The 21,086-nt window shown below is 47.2% G+C and overlaps 2 protein-coding genes across 8 annotated transcripts in view; both read right to left on the bottom strand.

Annotated features, from left to right (window-relative positions):
- Positions 1-7,816, bottom strand: part of RRM1 (ribonucleotide reductase catalytic subunit M1) — a 34,817-nt gene extending 27,001 nt beyond the window's left edge. Inside the window, exons 1-2 of the mRNA XM_027115568.1 lie at positions 7,469-7,816; positions 2,129-2,217 (exon numbers count right to left, since the gene is read on the bottom strand). Coding sequence (XP_026971369.1) covers positions 2,129-2,217; positions 7,469-7,487 — 108 coding nt within the window. The 5' untranslated portion in view covers positions 7,488-7,816. The remainder of the gene's footprint in view (positions 1-2,128; positions 2,218-7,468) is intronic.
- Positions 7,817-9,234: 1,418 nt separating this feature from the next.
- The window catches only part of STIM1 (stromal interaction molecule 1), a 195,776-nt gene continuing 183,924 nt past the window's right edge, over positions 9,235-21,086 (bottom strand). For 6 of the 7 annotated variants that reach the window (XM_027115569.1, XM_027115573.1, XM_027115572.1 and 3 more), the window contains 6 exons: positions 19,958-20,125; positions 19,345-19,445; positions 18,831-19,066; positions 17,536-17,628; positions 15,648-15,717; positions 9,235-11,160 (listed from right to left, as the gene is read on the bottom strand). In XM_027115569.1, coding sequence (XP_026971370.1) covers positions 10,644-11,160; positions 15,648-15,717; positions 17,536-17,628; positions 18,831-19,066; positions 19,345-19,445; positions 19,958-20,125 — 1,185 coding nt within the window. In that variant the 3' untranslated portion in view covers positions 9,235-10,643. The remainder of the gene's footprint in view (positions 11,161-15,647; positions 15,718-17,535; positions 17,629-18,830; positions 19,067-19,344; positions 19,446-19,957; positions 20,126-21,086) is intronic. The other variant, XM_027115571.1, reaches the window with a different exon arrangement.

The following is a 21,086-nucleotide window of genomic DNA, read 5'->3' on the forward strand; positions in this document are numbered from 1 at the left end:
GTTATAAAGCAGAAACACACCATTGTAAAGCAATTATACTCCAATAAAGATGTTAAAGAATAAATAAATACATAGATAAATAAAACACACAATGCACAAGTCAAGAAAGACAAATTCGGGGCTTCCCTGGTGGCGCAGTGGTTGAGAGTCCGCCTGCCAATGCAGGGGACATGGGTTCGTGCCCCGGTCCAGGAGGACCCCACATGCCGCGGAGCAGTGGGGCCCGTGAACCATGGCCACTGAGTCTGTGCGTCCGGAGCCTGTGCTCCGCAACGGGAGAGGCCACAGCAGTGAGAGGCCCACATACCAAAAAAAAAAAAAAAAAAAAAGACAAATTCCAAGTTGTAATTATGTATGTGTTTACTGAATCTTTAAAAAAAAAAAAAAGATTAGGGAATTTCCCAGTGGTCCAGTGGCTGTGTCTCCAAGCTTCCACTGCAGGGGGCACGGGTTCAATCTCTGGTCGGGGAACTAAGATCCCACAAGCCATGCAGCCGAAAAAAAAAAAAAAAAAAAAAACAGATTAATCCAACAGAAAATGAATGCCATTTCCCAGTTGACAAAAGCATGCCCCCTCAAAAAAAAGTGTGTAACTACTAGTTTAAAATCTACTCCAATTAAATTTCAGACCTAAGCTCAGGTTGCTCCTGATCACTTTCTTCTCAGATCCAACAATTAACTCATGTTCAGTAAGAGTAGTGAAGTCTTCTAAATGATTTCTGGTGCTACGTGGCAAGTAATCAGAACTCAGAATAAAATAACGTCTGTGTGCTAATAACCATGCCAGATCTAAAAACACGTAGACTTTTTCAACTAAATCTACCCTAGAAAGCTCGAGTCAGCTCTAGCACACCTGCACTCTGAAATGTGTGCATGAGGCAATAGAACACCTACGAGTCAAGATACCTAAGTTCTTCTTCCTACACTCCCACGCACTTGTACAAGTCACTCCCCTTCACTTTGGACCTTTCTTATCTATAAAACAAGGAAGATGAAATATGATGATCTCTCAGGTTCGTTCCAACTCTAATATTCTACTATTCTAATTATTGTCTAGATTTCTAAATGTAAAAGGGAATTTATAATAAGCATATTTTAAAGCTGTATAAAATTATTTTCTTTTGACCATTTTGGTCAATTCAATATTTATTGAGCATCTAATTATATATGTGTTAAGCATTGTGGATATCACAAGAACAAGATACAGGCCTCCCCAGCAACTCTCGGGGAGGACAGAGACATATAATTAATTTCTATACTAGGTGGTTAATGCTATGAGGCCAGCACAAGTGCTAGAGTAGGACAGATAAAATACCTAAATAAGGAGGGGGCAGTATGGGTTTAAAAAACAGAAGGTTCTTAGAGACTCCGTTTAGTAAGATCATTTTGAAAGCCATGTGGAAGATGTATTTGAAGACGGCAAGATGAGAGGAAGACCAGGAGAACACTTCAGAGACCACTACAGATAGCAGTCTAGATAAGGGATGCTGAGGGTCTAGAGTAGAGGAGTTATAGAAAGAGAAAAGCACAGCAACTTGCTTATGAATAGCTGGCTCTCCTTAATTTAAAAGCTGGCCATGAAATCTATTTTATATTACTTTTATATTACTTTAATGTATTCTTTCTACATAGATAACAGAAAAGCAAATTTCCAACCAGTTTCTATCCAAATGACCACAATTCCAAAACAAGTTTTTCCACTTATGAATAAAATAATTTGCTCAAAGAACTCTCTAATATGAAATGTTAATGTCAAGTTTTCCTCTTTGCTCACTTTTATAGTTCTCTGAAAAGTCAGAACTCACAGCACGGAACAAGATTTAGAAAAAAAGTTTTGTTTTGTTTTGTTTTGTCTGTTTTATTTTTTTTGCCACGCCACACGGCTTGAGGGATCTTAGTTCCCCGACCAGGGATCAAACCCAGGCCATGGCAGTGAAAGCACCATGTCCTAACCACTGGACCGCTAGGGAATTCCCAGGAAAAAAGGAAGTTTTAAGCAATAAATTCACATTTTATATCCAAGGCCAAACCAAAATATAGAGCAAGTGAGTGAAGGGCCAGAGATAAGAGACAAGTAAAAAGAAGCGCATGAAGCAAGGAACCCAAGATATAAAGCCCATTTACTTACAGGATCAACAAAGTCCATATTGAGTCCATAACAAAGCTTCTGGATTCGAGATGTAATTTTGTCAAACATAACTCGCTCTTGGCGGCCATCTAAAGAATCAAACCATAGATTCATGTTAGCACTTATTAAGATAGCAATGTCAAAGAATCAAACGTAATCAGCATGTAAACTTTTTAAATTGGCCAACATGAAATGCAATTTCATAGATAAAAGATTCAGACCCCCAATAGTTCATCGAGAGATTATTTTTTCATCTTCAAAAAGTAGGGATTCTATACTGATTCTTCCCTTACATTATACATCAGATGGATTCTTGCAATAAATTTCCCTACCCCACCTTGTCCAAATGACAGGCAGAATTATTCTTTAAAACTTAAGTCAAAATCATATCACTACCCACCGCCGCCCAATAGAGGTTTATCATCTCCTTCAGAATCAAGTCAAAATCATTACAACAGTCCACAGAATCCTACACAACCTGCCTTGTGTGCCCCCTTTCCCAGCTTCATCTCCTACTCTCCCACCTTCCTCACTCACCATACCCCGCAACCCTGGCTCCTTGCTATCTATACCTCTTTTAGGTCTTTGCTCAACGTCACCTTCTCAATAAGGCTTTCCCAGATCACTCTATTTTAAACTGCAATGCCCCAAACACAGCCTTGCTCCTCTTTATGCTCCTTCTATGCTTTATTTTTCTCTATAGCACTTATGGTCATCTGACATACTCTATGTTTTACTTACGTATTTGTTTATTGTGTGGCTCTCCGCATCCACTAGAATACAATTTCCAAAAAGAAAAAGATTTTGTCACGGTTTATGTACCAATGTATTCCCCAGTGCCCAGACCAAAGACCAAGGCCTACCACATAGTAGGTACTCAAATATTTATTGAATGCTAAATGCTTTATAAACCTGTCTCCATTCTAACATCTTCATGATAAATTTGGCTTACATACTCTCCTAGAGTAATTAATGATTTTGAATTTACTTCACACCATGTAAAGAAGTACTTCTTTCTATTTGTAACTCAAAACAATCTTCCAGAGACAACCTCTTAGTTTTTATTTTGGAGATACGGAAGCATATACATATGGATCTCATCTAGTTAGTCCTTTTATGGTTTTGGACTTAGATCCTATTGCTCTTTGCTCTTCCTAACAAAAAGTCCTGGCTGGCCCAAGGACGTTCTCAAATGTTTGATAAAGAATAAATAAACAGTAAGATACCACTAGTAACCCATCACCAATAGAACAAGTTAGTTTCTCTTAAACACTGATATATTAACTAAGATAGCCCTTCTCTTTCTGATCACCACTGTGACCTCCTTTTCTAACCAGACGCACATATGCCAGTGTTTAACTCTGGAATACAGTTAATTAGCTGGCCTACACTGGGACTGAGCCCTCAATGCTCTACCAGCTGGTTAGGCAGACAGGTGACCACAAGGCAATATTAGCAAACTGAGAATCTGCAGCTGCCAAATTCATCAGGAAACTGACAGAAAGTACAATGGCAACTGTCTTAATTCACACTGGAAAGTGGAGGCACACTAAGGGGCTGAAGGACCAATGATCCACTGTTCTCTAGCCTATCATTCCTCTTGGTCAGTTTTTTCAACCCACATGTTGATTTTATCATATCACTAATCCCTGCTTACATTATTATCCTCTCAAACAAGGCCTTCCTTAATTTGGTACCACATCTCCTCTACTGTTCCTTGTGAAATAGCCTAAGTCCCAACAGGGCCTCCCATTCCCACATCCATATCACTGCTTATACCTTACCCTGCCTAAAAGTCCCTCTTCCACCTTTCCATACGTCTAACTCCTCCTCACTATTCAACTCTCACCACATCCATGAAACCTGCCCCAACAACTGTAACCCACATTGACCTCTTCTTCCTGTGAAATCCTCTAGAACACTAATTGTCTGATTTCCTCTTGGTGTAAGCTGTCTTTTTTAATTCCTCTCTCTTCAGGAAGACTTTGCTAATACTGTAAGACCAAGGATGTGTCTCTTCTACAAGATATGAACTTTCTATTCCCTCTACCTGCAACGTTCAGCCCACGGACCTTCACATAGCTGACTCTTAGTATTATTCAGGGCTCAGATCAAATGTCAGCTCCCTCCCTGAGGATACAAACCAAGATTACTTTCTCATTCATCTTTATCACATTACCCTGTTTTACTACCATCATCTCACTAACCACTATCTGGAATTAACTGATTCTTACATGTTTACTTGTTTCTTATATACACTTAACTACTGTCACTCACCGCAGAATGTAAACTCCAATGAGAAAAGGGATTTAGCTTGTTTTGTTCACTGCTGAATGCCCAGTACCTAAAACAGTTCCTGGCATAAAGAGATGCTGAATACAGTCAGCCCTCTGTATCCATGGGTTCCACGTGAACAGATTCAACCAACCGTGGATCATGTACAATTTACGATCCACAGTTGGTTGGAGCCCTGGATGGGGAACTGGAACTCACAGATGCAAAACCCATCGAGGCCGAGGGACTACTATGGGACTTGAGCATACACGGATTTTGGTATCCACAGCAGGTCCTGGAACCAAATGCCCATGGATACTGAGGAATGACTGTAAATACCTTCTGAATAATTGAATGAATGGGCTTCTATAGCCTATACTTTACCTATTAGAATATTGAACATATTTTATTATATTATTGTTCTTGTCTATCTTTCTCAATTGATTGTAAAGATTTTTGAAAACAAGACCTATGTCTGCCTACTCACCACTGTAACCTCAGTGCCCAGCACAGTATCCACACAGATCTGTAAAATATAGTAACACAGTGGGCTGTAAAGGGAATTAGAAAGGATGGGAGAGAGGAAGGGAGAAGAGAGGGAGGGATAGACAAAGGATATGGAATAGAAGAGATTATCAGAGGGCAAACAGATGCTTTAAAAGGTATTATTGCAAACTTTTGTTTCAGTTTTACGTAAATATTTACATATACGTGTGTGTACTCAGTCATGATGTAAAATGCAAAGTTTTGAAAACACTATACTAAAGTCCAAAGCAAACTTTTCAACTCAGCTACACTGCATTTGTTCCATTGGTTCTCAACTTTTTTTTTTAACCTTAATCTCCTTGAGCAATACGATACTGTCCCACCAAGAAAAATAGCCCAAGACAGCAGATGAGAAAAACTCATCTACTATTCCCTTCTGTTATCTAACAATTTTCATATGGATTATTCCTGCATCCCTAACAGCCCTAAGATCATGGAAGATGGAGATGCCTTCTCCCTCTATTATTTCCCTCATGGTGCTAAGCAAGATATTAGCACATTCAGTAAGTAATACTTTAGGTAGGCTGCTAGTTGCCCTCCTGAATAATCACATTAAGATGAACAAAACCTACCTGAGTTAGTCTGCTACTACACTATCATGCCAGAAATGGGGGGGGGGGCGGTGGATACCCTAAGCAAACTAAAGATCAAAAATAAAATAAAGAAACAAATCTAAGTACAATGTTGTATATTAACAAGCTTTTACAGATGAACCAGTTTGCAAGGCAGAAATAGAGACACAGAGGTAGGGAATAAACCTATGGACAAGGGAGGAAAGCGCTGGGGGGCGGGGTGTGTGTGTATGAATTGGGAGACTGGGATTGACATATATACACTAATATGTATAAAATAGATAACTAATAAAAAAGAAAAGAAAAGAAAAGAAAAAACAAGGCTGGCAGAGTCTAGCAGCAAACCATCTGGATCATATTAGGTTCTCTGAAGGAATGAGAAACAAAATAAGACCTGCCTTTTGTTTGTTGTAGATAGTACTTTTTAAACCACAGTATTTGAAAGTGGACCCAAAAGGTTAAAAATGCAACACAGAGGTGTTACCCACTCCAGAGATCTAAGTCCACAAGTTGTCAATTCATCTGTTACAGATTTATCATAAGGGCTCCTCATACTTACATACCTTTTTCTAAAGGTCTAAAAAACTGAATGCTCCTCTCTCATTCACAGGTATGGACCAATAAAAGTGCACTATGTATTTTGATCTTTGGTCTCATCAGCTAAAACGGGAGACTTGGGAAATTCAGAGAATGATGTTCTAAAGATACTGATGCCAGGAAGGTCCACCACTGTCCATCTCTCAGCTGTACGCCACCTAGTTACAACCAAATCAACTACCTGCCTACTCACAACACTCATGATATCCTATATTTTAAAATAATTATTCTCATCCACTCATGAATGAGCATCTATATTCATGGCAGGTCCTGTGCTAAGTGTGGGCATAAAGTCCTCATCTTTGAAACACTCACAGCCTAGTGGACAAAACAATCAGTCAATCAGTGTTCACTAAGTGCCTACAATTTTGAAATAACTTCTTTGCTTCAACAGAGGCAAGTAGAGTCGACTCAAAACGTGTTCGTACCTGTCCCATATGGTTCTCTGTTAAGAGTATGTTTTGCTCTTGTTTTTCCAACCTGATTAAATCTTTTCCGGACGCAAGTCTGTCTCCTCTTATAATTAATTTCACAGAATCAAGCAAAGGACTGACACAAAGGAAGGTACTCAGCAAGCCTAACGGGAAATAAGTGTTGAGGAAGAACACAAGTCCCTGGCCCTTCCCGGTCCCCCACGCTGCCAGAAGATGTCTTGGCCACCCTACTCTAATTCCATATCTCTTCCCATCAAGGGTAAGGCCAGCCAGTCCCGATCCCAAACTCCTCTGGGACCACTCCTGGGGCAAACGGCAACACATCCCTCACGAAGGGCAAACTCCGTGGAGATGTCTGTATCTGAGCCTGACGTTTTTCACCCCACAAAAGAGCTCAGGAAGCTGCTAGGTGCCCGTGTAGGGTGCAGAGCCCCTGCTTCACTAGATCGCCCCGTGCCTAGGACAGGTGACCAAGCCTTTCAAATAAAACTCTGTTGTTCGCTATGGGTTCGAAGCCTGGCCTCACCAGCATCGAACCGGGTGACCGTGCAGTCTCCGCACCTCTCTGCGCTTCAGTATCTTCACCCGCGAGGCGGACCCAATAACCCCTACCTCAGGGGCTCCCGGTGAGGAATCAAGTACCGCCTGCAAAGAGCTGTGCGCGCACAGCTACTATTCGCTAAAGGGAAGGTGTTACCCTTTCGACATGCGGCCGGATGGCAGAGCCACGGGGCGCAGACTAAAGGTCAGAGGGGGGTTGGGGACAGACTGACGAAAGGGCAGGAGGCCGAGAAGGTGACAGGGCGGGAAGCTGCCGCCGGCAGCGCGGGAAGCGGCGGAGGCGGGCGGGCGCGGCTAACTGCTAGGGCGGCGGCAGCCCGCGTACCTCCCCCACCGCCCCCTCCCCGGCGTCTCACCTCGCTTGATAACATGCATCGCAGCTAGTGGCTGAGGCGCCGAGGGATGCGAGACGCGGCTGCAGCTCTGACGCGCCGGCAGGATCGAGAAGGTGGCAGAGTGCGGAAGGTCAGGCTCGAGGGGTTGCTCGGGTGCAGGGCCTGGCGTTAGGGCCAGAGCGCACTTTCCCTCCACAGAACAGGGCAAGGCAATCCGAATCCTCTTCCCGCTCCCGCCAGCCACAACGCAAAAGGGGCGCGACAGAGCTCGCAGGAAGTTATGCGATGCCGCCAGCGCCGCGGCCGGCGGGCAGGCCTAGCGTAAGAGAGTCGATCCCACAACCGCCATGTTGAGTGTGGGCAGGGCCCAGGAGACGGCGCCTCTCCCACGGTCGTGTTAGGTGTGGGTGCGCCCGGCGGGAACGCCGCTCTTCGGCCGCCATGTTGGGTGTGGGCAAAGCCCTATCTGGGGCTCCGCGGCCGGACGTAGCGCGCAGAGGCAGGCCAGGCGTGGCTCCGCCTCTCTTGCCGGCAGGCCCCGCGGAAGTCAGGGCGGTTCGAGTATTTTTGAAATAGCAAAACCCCAACCGTCCGCTTTTTCTTGTCTTGAAGACTGTTACGTGATGATAACCCAAGACTGCCGTCCGAGCTGAGCTCTAGCCTGAGATCCGCAGCCGGAGGGCCCCAGGGCCCTTCGGGCGGCCTGAAATCTCGCACTCAAGTCAGGTTGGAAGAGAGCCTTGCTAGGCCAAGGGCCTTTGGAGTTTATCTTGACGGAAATGGGAACGAGCCCTGGCAGAGTTTTGAGCAGGGCAGGGCTATGATCCATTTGCTTTTAGAATTATCCAGTGGATGTGGCTCGTGGAGGTAGAATGGACAGGACTTGGTTACCGAATGTGGGGAGTCAGAATAGGTGAGACATGACTCACAAGGCTGGTGTAGAAGCTTCCGATTTGGGCTAGGCAGACTGATTTTTATGATATCTCACGTGGCATCCCCTCCCTAAAACCTTTCACTGGTTCCTTACTGCCCTCAAGGTGGTTCCAAGGTTCCTGTGAAGTACAGTGGTACCTCAAAGATATTGGTTCCAGACAACTGCAATATAGCAATATCACAATAAAGCAAGTCACACAAACTTTTTGGTTTCCCGGTGCATATAAAAGTTATATTTACACTATACTGTAGTCTATTAAGGGTGCAATAGCATTATGTCTATTAAAAAAATGTACATACCTTAATAAAAAATACTTTGTTGCTAAAAAATGTTAACCACCATCTGAGCCTTCAGCAGGTGGTCATCTTTTGGCTGGTGGAGGGTTTGAAATATTGCAAGAATTACCAAATGTGACACAGAGACGTGAAGCAAGCAAATGCTGTTAGAAAAATGGTGCTGATAAGACTTGCTTGCCACAAATCTTCAATCTGTAAAAAATGCAATACTCGCGAAGTGCAATAAAATGAGTTATGCCTGTAATTCTAACAGTCACAGGTGATAAGTGAAGCCATATGATAGATAGGGTCAGATGGCCTAGAGATAGGGTTGCCAGATTTAGCTAATAAAAATGTATCCCCAATATTTCATGGGACATAATTATACTAAAAATTTATTTGTTTGTCTAATATTCAACTACTGTATCCTGTATTTCATCTGGTAACCCTACCCAGAGAGCTTTTGGGAATGTGTATGAGAGTTTCACTTTCCTTTGGCAGCAGAGAAATGTCTCTTCATCCTGTCTGCTGTGCCACAAAGAGCACAGAGAACACAAGGAGAGTCAGTCAAAGCCAGCAGAGGTTAAAATCTCCTACATGCTTTATTGGACTTCAAAGAGTCTTATGAAATAACACAGAAAAACCCATGTGAGGGTGTCCAGGGGGTACAAGGCAGTCTGCAGCCTAGCACCCTCCCAAGACCAGCCCCAGGTGCCCCCACCCCAGGCCCAAAATAGGATCCCAGAGTAAAGACACGGCAGGGAGTGGGGCAGAGGGAAAATACCTTTACAGCCATTGCAAAAACAGGGAAGGGAGAGAGTTGTCTAGAGGGTGGGAAGGGCGGGGGAGTGGTCACACAGCCACCTTGACCTACACCATCTTCCTTAGCCACCCCCTTCCCTAAACCGGCTGTGTCCTTCTTGAGCCTCTGGCCCAAGATATGCAGTAACATGAAAATGGGGTCTCACAGGGCAAGTATGCAGTGCAGGCACTTGGGAAATTCAGGAGATTTCATTTTTCAACTTTAAACTGTCTTTTGGTTCAAATGTGACAACATCCTGCCCAGCAGCTCCAAGGCCCCATTAGAGCCCTGTATCATAGCTGAGGCTCCCACGGCCATGGGAGCCCACTGTCCTGAGCCTCAGGAGTAATGAGGCTTGGGGAGCATTTGGGCAGCGCCTCTTATAGACAAACCCTCCTGCAGGGTGGGGGAGCGGGGATAAGAGAGAGGCAGGTGTGAGTGAGAGAAGAGAGAAAAGGTGACTGCTTTGTAGCCCACACCTCTGGCTTCCACTCATCCTCCAACTAGAAGTCTCTTCCGATCTATCCCCTAGCCTAGCCTCTCTTCAGAACTCTAGTGGCTTGTCCTGTGGGAGTTGGTTTCGCTCCCCCATGGACCCCTGGAGGCCTCAGTGAGCTCCAGGCTGAGGTTCCCTCTGGCCCACCACACTCCCAGAGAGCAAACTGCAAATATTAGGTCCTAGGCCCCAGTCTGGGGCAAACAGAACCATGGTCGGTGAGGTGGAAGAGATCTGAGGCACAGGTGTCAGAAGTTACTGCCCCTCTCTTCCCCCCTAGCCTCTAGGGGAAGTTGGGGAGTGGCGGGGCGGGGGGGAGTCCAAAAGCAGGAGACAGAGAGAAACAAGAAACCAAACCTCAAAACTGGGACAGCAGAGACAGAAGCTGGACCCCAGAGGTGGACTGAGAGCTGAGGGGGCAGCAACTAAGACATGCACTGAAGTGGAGAGGGAGTGACAGCAGCAGCCCATGGTTGGGAGGGAGGCAGGGCAGGCAGGCCATGGTGGTCAGTTAATAAATAATGTTGAAGGACCCAAGGATACGGGGGGCAAGTATGTACAGTGCCCAGGCCCCAGGGCCAGCCCCTCCCATGCCCCATGCTGGGGGCCAGGTATGTTGGAAGGGAGGGAAGGGGAGGCAGAAGACCAGGTGAGGACAAGCTGTCCCACAACTGCCACCCTCATCCTGCCTACTTCTTAAGAGGCTTCTTAAAGATTTTGAGGGGAAACTTCTTCCGGCCTGGGCTGGAGTCTGTCTCCTCACCAATGGAGCCATTATCCTCCTCAGCCACAGCCTTCTTGCCAGCCAGGTGGGGAATACGTGTATTTCGGCTAGACTGCAGGGCTCTGCTGTCCCCAGCCGGAGACGGCGTGTCTGGGTCTGGGGAACTGGGGCTGTGAGAACGGGAAGAATCCAAATGTGGAGAACCACTAGGTGGGGCTGGGGAGCTCAGCTCCATCAGGCTGTGGGCCTTGTCCAGCCCGTGGTTCAGTGCCAGCAGTGCCTTCTTGGCCAGGGCAGGGCTGTCAGGCAGTTTCTCCACCAGAGAGGCGGGATGGACCCCCTCAATCAGCCGGTGGCTGCCGTTAGAAGTCATGGCACTGAGAGCCTCATCTGCAGCACGGACCATCTGAGGAGGCTTGAGGACCAGACGCTGGCGGTCACTCATGTGGAGGGAGGACTCCGAATCGGAATGGGTCAAATCCCTGTAAGAGAGGTCAGAGAGGAAGAAAGGGACGCATAGAGGATGGGGGGGCAGGGGGGAATTTGAAGAGGAGACAGGGGCCAAGAGAGAAGACAAGGGCACAGTAGGAAAATGGGGATGGAGAGAGGGGCAGGAGAGATAAAATAGGGTGAATAGCAGGTGGGAAAGAGGGAAGAATGAGAAACAGAGGGAAGTTGAGCAGGCCATAAGCACGAGATAAGAGAGAAGGAAGGAATAGGGAATAAGGATAGATTGGAGAAGAGATAAGGAGAAAAGAGTAAAATTGGGGAGGAAGAAAAGCAAAAGGAGAAGCAGGTAGAAATAAGGAGGACCAAGGGGAGAGAAGAAAAGAAAGAGGCAAAAGTGATGGAGAGAGAAGAGACAGACAAGAATCAAAAACAAATGTCATTATACCATTATCTTTCTGGCAAAGGGCTTTCTAAGGCCTGCGCCCCACCCCTGATGAATGGCCAGGCCCTAAACCGGTGCAACCATTGGCTTCAATGCCACAGGCATCCTCCTCAATAAAATCTCTGCTTCCATAGCTGGCTAGATTTCTTACAACTGCACCCTAAGCTAACCCAGAACCCGTATATTTCTCTGAGTCACCATTTTCCATGCCTCCCTCCCCCATTTACTCCTGTCACCCCTGGGACACATCCAGTCTGGGCCAGGCCCCAAGGAACAGGGCACATGCAATAAGTGAGCCTGACCCAGCCTGGGGAGAGAAAAGTAAGAACAGCCTTGCAAACAATCCCTCACCCACCCCAAAAGGCCAAGATGCTGCCTCTTCCAACCCTCTGTCAGGATTTAAAGGAGGTCACAGAGAAGTGTTTCAGCATTCAAACCAAAGCTGGCTGACAGCAGGAAGGCTGGGGTCTTTTTCAGAGCTCTGCAGACGGGGAGAACGTAGGGAGGCATAGAAAGACAGGACATTGGCCTTTAAGGAGCAGTGGTTCAGAAAAGCTGCACGCTGGAAGTCCTAAGGTCTAATTCAATTTCCATCTCTGCCTGAGGCTTGCTGTATGACCTTGGACAAGTCATCTAACCTTGCTGGTCCTCAATTTTGGCCAAATGAAGATAACACCGATTCAATTATCTTGCAAGACTGTTTGGAGGCCCAAATATGTTGGCAAAGCACTTGAAAATGTAGAAAGTATTGTGGGAATGAAGATGATGAGGCCAGTCAAGCAGGAAGACCCTTCCGTGGGCCAGTCACAAGAGGTTTCTTTGCAAGGCTGAGCTACGGGGACACGGCACTGCACACTGGACGTGCACACACAGAGGCAGTCCAGGATAGTCGAGACCCTTTAAGGGGCTGGCTGTTCCTAAGAAGACCACGAACTAATTCTGGACGCCACACCTCCTGCCTCTATAGACAAGAGGGTAGATATGGGAGTCCCCTTCCAATCCCGTAACCCTCCTTCTCCTTTCCCAGAGGCCTGAGAACCCATGGCAGAGGCAGAGGAGAGGGCTAAGGGAAATGTTTAAACATCCAAGTCAGGAAACCAAAGGGAAAGGGTCATGAGTGGGAGAGGAGAGCACAGCAGGACCCGGAAAGAAGGAGGCTGTGGGTGGAAAAATTAGGGAGGGCACCAGGCTCCAAAAACAGGCAAAAGCAGGAGGTTGACTAATAGTTATTATAGGTTTAATTCTCAGCAGGAAACAATTAACTTAAGCAGCCAGGCTGTGGGCCAGTACCTTGCTGAAGACAGGGGATAGCAGAGAACAATCCCAGCTCCAACTCCCATTCCAAATACTGTTTCAGCCACGTACTCTAGTGTTTATGAACGGTCTCATATTTGCTTTCATATTTCAGATGGTGTCCTTGCTTCTATCTAAATGTGTCCTTGTTTCTCTAAGTCCCAAGATGACCCTCTCCGTATCCTGCCTTTGCCACACAGGTGTGAACCACTGAGCATGGTGCCAAGGAAATTCTGGGGGGCAGCCACACCGGGAAGAGGGGCCCTCTAGGCTGAGGAGGTGAGGATCCTAGGAGCCCACCTTTCTAATACCAAGGAAGGACGAGAGGTCAAGAGGTTGGGGTCTACCCAGACTCACTCCCCCTGGCCCACTGCCCCATTTGGTCATGATTCCCATCCCTCTGTGCCTCCATCATCAACGAAAGAACCTGGGAGGAAGCCTGGGTGGATATAGGAGGGGAAAGGCCCATTGAGGCAAGCTCACCTTCCCTCCCTGAGTCTTTGAGACAATTCAGGTCAGGGGTGTCCCTCCCCAAAGGTTGGGCTGCCTTGGGCTCCCACCCCAAGCTACTAACCTTACTAGAGAGCCTGTTTGCCTTTAGAGACGATCCTCTGATGCATGGTGCAAAAGAAAATTCAGTAGTGAACAGGCCAGGCAGAGGCACGTACTTCCCCCCCCCCCCCCCCCCACTGCCCTCAGCCTGGGCCTTGGAGCGTGAGATTCACAGCATCCTCTAGTGCCCCCAACCCACTTCAGTCCTCTCCATCTGTACTGGGAAGGGCAGTCTCCCTGCCTAGGCTTTTGGATGAAGATGAGGGTGAGGATGAAGATGAGTAGCTCTGCTTCTAGTAAAGGCTGTCCTTTTGTGAAAGAGAAAGGAACAGCCTTCAAGGATAATTATCCAGAGGTTCGAGGGGCAGAGCTAGAGAGATTGGCATCCAGGGTGAGGCAGGACCAAAAGGAAGCAACAGGGTAAGGCGGCTGCAACCCAGAGACCAGGATTGAGCCGTGGCCACAGCTTCAGAGATGAGAGGTCCTTCCAGAGGAGAGGGACTTCCTGAGGGTCCTCTAAGCTTGTTCAGGTGAGGTCAAGGCTACTATATCTGACCCTAGCCTATCACCTTGAGCTATAGCAGGGAAAGTCCCTGCAGCTGCCACACCAGGCTGTGGGAGAAAGCCTTTCACCAGTTCTGATACAGTTCACTTACTGAGACCTTGTGAAAGGACAAAAATATCCGACAGAGTGTCCTGGAATGGAAAGTCAAGTCCTAGTCTGTGTTCTGCTCCTAATTAGCTTTGGGACCTGGGGAAAATTACTTAACCTTTCAGAACCTTAACTTCCTTCTCAGACGTGAGTGTTTTTAATGCCGGCCCGACCTATAAACCTCGCTTGTCCAAAACCCCTAAATCTGTTTCCCTCCCTTCTGAAGAGTAATTCCATGAAGGGTACTACATCCATTCGGTCACCCAAGCTAGAAACCTGGGCATCATCCTACACTCCTTCCTCTCCTCCGCCCCTCAAAGCCAGTTACCAAATTAATCCTCTTGTTTCTATACCAAGACCTTGTTACCTCCCCTGATGGCCTACTGCAATGACTTCCAAATTCCTGTAGTCTCCCCATTGTTTCCTTTATACAGGCCACTAAAATGTTATTTCTAAAGTGCAAATATGACCAATTCACTTTCTTCTAAAAACCCCTTTGCAGTTCTCCGTCTCCTAAAGGGTAATGGCCAAAGCCCGTGTCCTTTCAGAACCCCTCATCATTCTAGCCTCATCTGCTACCCCTTCCCACCAACACATAGCCAATGTTCTAACCACACGTAGATCAGGTTCTCTTGAAATTCTATGCCTGTGCATGTGTTTCCTCTGCCTAGAATACACTTTCTCCTTTGCCTGCACACAGGGTGCCAGCACAAATGTCATCTCTCTTGTGAAGCATTCCACCCGGGTTCACACTGTTAGCCATTCCTTCTTCAACACCCCCTTAGCACTTATCAAACTGTTCCAGAATCATTTATGTACCTCTCCCAGACCAGACTGCAATTCTTGATGGCTGGGATTGTATCTTATCATCTACGAATCCCCATGCCCAGCAGAGCCTGGCAGAGTAGGTATCAATAAATGTTCGTTGAGGGTGTGAAGGAAGTGAGGACTCCATTGAGATAACAGATGTGAAAGTTTAGGCCAAGGTGCTATAGGACCGTGAGGCAGCGGGGTTGTTACTCATGTTTAGAGTCAGCAAACCCCAAACAGAGAAGGGAAGAAAGCCTTAGGGAGTTAGGCTGACCTTAAGGAGGATTCGCAGGCTGGGAAAGGATAGGACAAGGAGAAGTGCCCCACCGCACACACACACCCCGCAGCTGACCAAGCAGCAGCCAGCAGGCAAAGGCCGAGGTAAAGGCAGCAGAGGGGCAAGGAAGGGAGAAAGGAAAGAGAAGAGAGACAGCTGGTACCCCAAGGTCTCTGAATGCCAAGGCATCACAGCGGTGCTGTCAGAAGGGGGTGGGTCAGGGTAGGGCTCCATCTGGAGGAAATAGGAAGTGCTGTGGTGGTAATAAACAGGGTGGATGTGGACGGTGGTGATGGAGGTGGTGGTGGTGGTGATGGTGCTGGAGGTGGTGGCAGTGGTGGTGGTGGTAGAGGAGCAGGAAGAAGAAGCAGAGGCAGATGGAGCGCTGGTCCCGAGGCCTTCAGAACTGAAAGACTGTCCAGATGAAAGGCTGCGCATTCGCCGCAGAGAGACCCGGCTTGTCAAGAAGCGGCCAGCCTCGCCCTCTACCAACCTCTGAGATCCCAGGCCATGCTGTGGTTCCGTCAGGCGCTGCCGGACGCTGCTGCTCTGCAGGCTGGGGGCTGCAAGGAGAGTGAAGAAAGTGTGAGGAAGGGCCAGCCTACTTTGGGCTGGTGGCAAGCAGGTTTGCCCATGGAGAAATGCTTACTGGAGACCACTCTGGGCCTTCAGTGGCCAATCTGGAGAATGGGGCGCCTCCTCCCCGAAACCTCCCACCAGGGGTCCTAAAAGGAAGGGGAAGTTGAAGATGAGGTACCCAGGTCAGTTTTAATGGCAATTCCAATGGAAGCAGACCTAGGGCCAACATTACTATGAAGGGAGATGGTAAGGCAGTTAGTGGGAGGGCACAGGCAGGACGGGGTAGGATAGGGGTTTGGGACAAGGTCCGGGAGGGCACTAAGAACCAGCCTTTTTAGAAAGCCAAACTCAGGAAATAATTCACAACTCAGACAAGGATTTATACACAGACATGCTCATCACATCATTATTAACAATTGTATGAAAGTAAAAATAAAGGTGGAACGACAGGAAGATGATAACACATCCAACTGCTGGAAGGTTACACAGCTATTAAACATGATGCTTATGGGAATTCCCTGGCGGTCCAATGGTTAGGACTCAGCGCTTTCACTGCCAGGCCCTGGGTTCGATCCCTGGTTGGGGAACTAAGATTCTGCAAGCCGCATTGCGCAGCCAAAAAAAAAGCTGCTCATGAGAAGATTTTTAAAACATAGAAAAATGTCTATTAAAATGCTCAGGAAAAACAAAAGGCTACCAAATTTCATGTAAAAGGAATACCTTGAGCTATAGAATAAAAAAGACAGGAATTTGAAACAAGGCCTTTCTGTTTCTAGCTGTGACCTTGAGTAACTTACTTCCCTATTTTAATTCCTAATTTACAAAATCCTTCAGGGTTGTCCTGAGGCTTCAAGATAATATTTTTAAAGTACCTGACACAGTTCATGGCACTCAATAAATGGTAGTGGTTATCATTATCTTGACCACATAAAAAAATTATTTAAAAATTCACAGACAAAAGACTGAAAGAGAAGGTACTCAATATGACGGGATTACAGGTACCTTTTTATGCCCACATTTACTCTTTTTACTATCCAAATTTCTTCTAATAAGCATGTACCCAACAAAGAACCAGCTCTTGGATCAATGCTGCAGATCAGGCTCTTGGAAGATGAGGGCCACCATGCCCAGAGAAGGGGTATGTGGGTACCAGATAACTTAGAGATGTGCTAGAACATCCCTCTTGGGCTCACTCCCAGCTCCAGTTGAAAATAGAATTCACACCTTTGTTTTTTTCTCCTCTACCCTGATATATGGGCCTCCCTGCCTTCTCCCTAAAGATGGGAGAAAGGACACGGTTACATGGATGGCAGAAGCCTTGGAAGGGCCACCAGGAAGAGAACACAGTTCCATGGTGATGGAGAGCTAGGGAGCCAGGGCTTCTATGGCTGGTGGCTTTCGAGACATGAAAGGGAGGCTTAAGGGGAAGAGGAGGCATGGAATAGGGACGGGGAAAGAGAGACAGAAGGGGAACACAGAAGGAGAAAAGAGGAAGAGGATCTTTCCTTCCCTCTTTCATCTCAGCCCAGCTAGATGAAGGGCCGCCAGGACATCTGTCTAGCTGGGCTGAAAGGAGAAGCCTAAGCCTCCCATCACCATGGCTGTTCTCTCTCAAGCACTCAGCTGAGCAGGCTGATTCTTCTCACCTCCGAACCCTTCCCTGAAGTTAGTAGGGACCGTGGTGAGGGAATAGCAGAGCAGGCAGGGGAGGGATGCAGGCAGGAGAAGGGGCCCGTGGGATAGGAGTGTTGGTTTAGCCCCAAAAGTTGGAAAAACAAAAGCCCCAAAGGGGCTCCTCAAACCCGGGTATTTCCAGAGGGACTGATCATCCGAGCCGGCGGATGCTGAGCAGAGAGAGCGGTCACTGAACCTACGCCCCATCAGCCAGGCAGCATCTAGGGTCCAACAGCCAGGCCAAAAGGAGAAGAGAATCTGATTTACAGAGGGCTTCGCCCTGCCCCTCAGTGGGATAAGGGAAGGGCCAGGGGGCAAGGGGTGGGTGGCTCAGAGCTAATGAAGGTCCCTCCCAACCCGGAGAACATGGGAGCCTTTAGGTCAATACATCAAGATCAAGCTCTACCTGCTAGGGATCCTAACCTTGCTGGGCCTCTGACTAAAGCCCTGCCAAGTTAACAGCCCAGGGAAAGAAGAGGCTTGCCCAGAGGCAGACTATCGCTGAAGAAACTTACAAATAAATCCTGTCTGGAGCTGGAATCCAGCCTGATTAAAGAATCTGACTTTCTGAAAGTGAGCCCCTAACCCAGCCCAGCTTTCTGCCATCCCCTCTGCACTCATGGGATATGGGCCCAGCACAAGAGCTTTTCCATAAAAGTCTATCCTATTTATCTAAAATAGCCTCTGATCCAGAGAAAAATTCAACAGGGTCAGTAAGGGGTATGTCCCTTCCTTCACTTAAGAATTCCCACAGAGTGCTGTCTCCTTCAATTCTGCTCTACTCAGCTCTTACCACTCGCAGGGGAGAAAAGGAAGAGGGAAGACCCAGGACAGAGGGTGGGGATGGCCGAGAGTTCAGGTGGAAAGACAGACATGCTTGTGCAGGAGATCCCTCCTGGACAAGAATGTCTTTCTGGCTTGGAGGATTTAGGGCTCTTTTACCGTAAGGGACTATTGCTTCCTGGGGCCTCACACGAAAAAACAAAAAGAAAGAGACATCATTCCATTCAACTACTTTAGCAGTTAAAAGTAAGGAATATAAAATTAAAACCAATTAAAGCAATAAGTAGTCAAAATGAATGCCATTTTTATATTATGAACCACTAAAGGAGATTATTTTTATAAAGATAGATAGGAGCGGGGGGAAAGGAGAATAAAGAGATTAAAAAAAACACAAAGAGTGAAGGGAGACACACTTAACACAACAGACCCATAGGGTAAACAGAATATATAGCAAAGGGAAAACCACCAAAAGGACAATTATAAAGGGGTATCTTGATGCGGATTATGCTTTACTAACCAAGGTCATGAGTTAAACCATCTTGGTTTCTGCCCCATATGTTGCTTAAGCACAGCAGAGGCCAACTTCTCAATCTGCACATCAAAGGCTCCTTCCCTCCTCCCCAGCCAAGAGGTCACCTACACTGCATGGACAAGGGTGACACAATCTCCTCATCCATGTCGTCCACATCGTCAGTCATGATGAAGTGGGCAGGGTTGGGGCGCGTACTACCCATCCAGCTGGGATCTATGTTGAGGGCAGCCACCAGGGAGTGGACACCAGGGTTATTGACAATCTGGAAGCCACAGAGGATCTCAATCTGTTGCCAGCGGTGCAGGCGTTCCCGCAGTGCTGCCGTCACCTCGCTCAGAGCTTGCCTGAAGAGGGATGAAAGGAAATGGCAGGCATGGGTGTGAGCCCCAACAGAAGTGAGGCTGCTTCTCAGAGGAGCAAGTTGGGGGGATATGTGTAAATAAGAAACACAATTAAATCATAAACTTAAGAGCAAGGTGGGAAATAGCCAAGGGCTGCGGCACGAGACCAGAGCTGTACCTCTACCAGTGAAGAAGCAGAGTCAGGGCTGGAGGCCCTGGACGACCTCCGACTCTGAGGATGGGATGGACATCGCCAGAGCTGGGCAACAGGGGCTACTTACTTAGCTGTTAAGATTTTGTGATCCACATCATCCAGGGAAGAGCTGTGGGCCACGTGGAAGGTGCCAAAGAGTGTGTTTCTCTTCTTTTTTATCTTCTCAGCCTGCAAAGATGAGGCCCTCAGCTTAAAAAGAGCAGGGATAGAGGCTGGAGAAATGAGAAATGCTATTCTGTGACTGGTTCCCCTTCCTCCTAGCACAGCTTAGGCTGCACAAGAAGAAGGAAGACAAGAAGGGAAAGGAAAACAGAAGGCAACAGGAGAGAAAAGCATAGGGGAAGAAAGAAAATAGAGGCAGTGAGACAAGCAGAGGGATCCTGGCCCCAGGAGGATTCTGTCCCCATGTCAGTCTGGGGCCAGCAGAGACTTCCCTCTACCTGCCTCCACTTGCTTCATCTTTCCCAAAAGGCAGGTGGGAGTAGCCCCACACCCTCATTCCCTCCTCCAGAAGCCTGAAGACATTATTAGAAACTGTATTATCAGGAAAAGAAACAAAACCCAACACCAGGATGTCTCTGTGTCCAATAGGAGGGATATAGAGAGGCAGAGAGGAGGAAGAAAGGCAGGTGAAAGGAGGGTGGGGGGAGACAAGAGGGCAGCAGGAAGGCAGGTCTCACCCCCTCCTTGGCCACCAGCAGCTGCTTCTCGGCATTTTGCTTCTTGATGTTGTAGTACTGTACCTCCACCTCGTGTGTCAGCTGCAGCCACTTCTGAAGGGCCTCTGGAGCATACCATGAGCTATGTGATTCCAGCTCCTTCTCTGCTTTCCTCAAGGCCTCCCGGACCTGTGTAGCCAAGAGGATGTGAGTCCTTACTACTACTAAGACCCTCTCCAATGCCTCTGTATGATACTTCAGAGTTCTTTTCTTCTGTCTCACCTAAGCTTCACAACTCTCCCAAGAGGGAGAAGGGGCAAGGATTATTCTCTGTATTTTACATACAAGAAACCAAGCTTGGAGAAGGAAAGTAACCTCCTCAAGGTCACACAGTCAGTAGTGTCAACCAGAACTCAGATGGAGATTTATTTATTTATTTATTTATTTTTGCTGCCAGAGTAGAGCAATCTGTTCTCACATACTGGTTGCCTCTCCTCATCATATAGCCAATCTCAGCAATCTTCCCTGCTCTCGTAAGGTACAGGCTATCTCAATAAATCCTCTTCTTTCTGACAGTTGGGTCTGTTCCTGGACCCAAGACATCACAATGTGGCAGGAAAAGCATTTGGTTGGGAGTCTGGAAATATGATCTGGTCCCTGGTCTGTCACTCAACTGGCTGTGTGACCATGTGTTTCCTAAAGCAGACCTCAATCAGTGTAAGGCTTTCTCCCATGCAAATCCAAACTGTAAGCGAAGGGGTGATCTCAGGAGAGCGTGAGCTCCCCGTCATGAGAGGTATGTAAAGAGCTCATGTCTGAAAGACCTTCAAAATGATTGCTGATCCAGAAGGGGATTGGCCTGAATACTCTCCAAAGTCTCCTCCAGCCCAGAGACTTTATCAGTGATTCTCCCATTGAGATGGGTGGGTAGGCTGTAATAGGCACTCTCTACAAGGCAAGAAAACAACAAGCAAGCTTATACCTAACATGGGCACTGCCAACAGAGGCCAAGATATGGAAGGACCAATGTGTAAGCAGAAACCTCCTCACTGACTTCTCAGCAAGGAGCATAAAATGAAGCAGATGGTCACAAAGCACTTAAGCATGAATCTGAGAGTATATACAGAATCCATTATATTCACTGAATTCC

This window comes from Aethalodelphis obliquidens, unplaced genomic scaffold, assembly GCF_003676395.1.
Source record: "Aethalodelphis obliquidens isolate GAN/ISIS:26980383/991018 unplaced genomic scaffold, ASM367639v1 scaffold14, whole genome shotgun sequence".
NCBI lineage: Eukaryota > Metazoa > Chordata > Mammalia > Artiodactyla > Delphinidae > Aethalodelphis > Aethalodelphis obliquidens.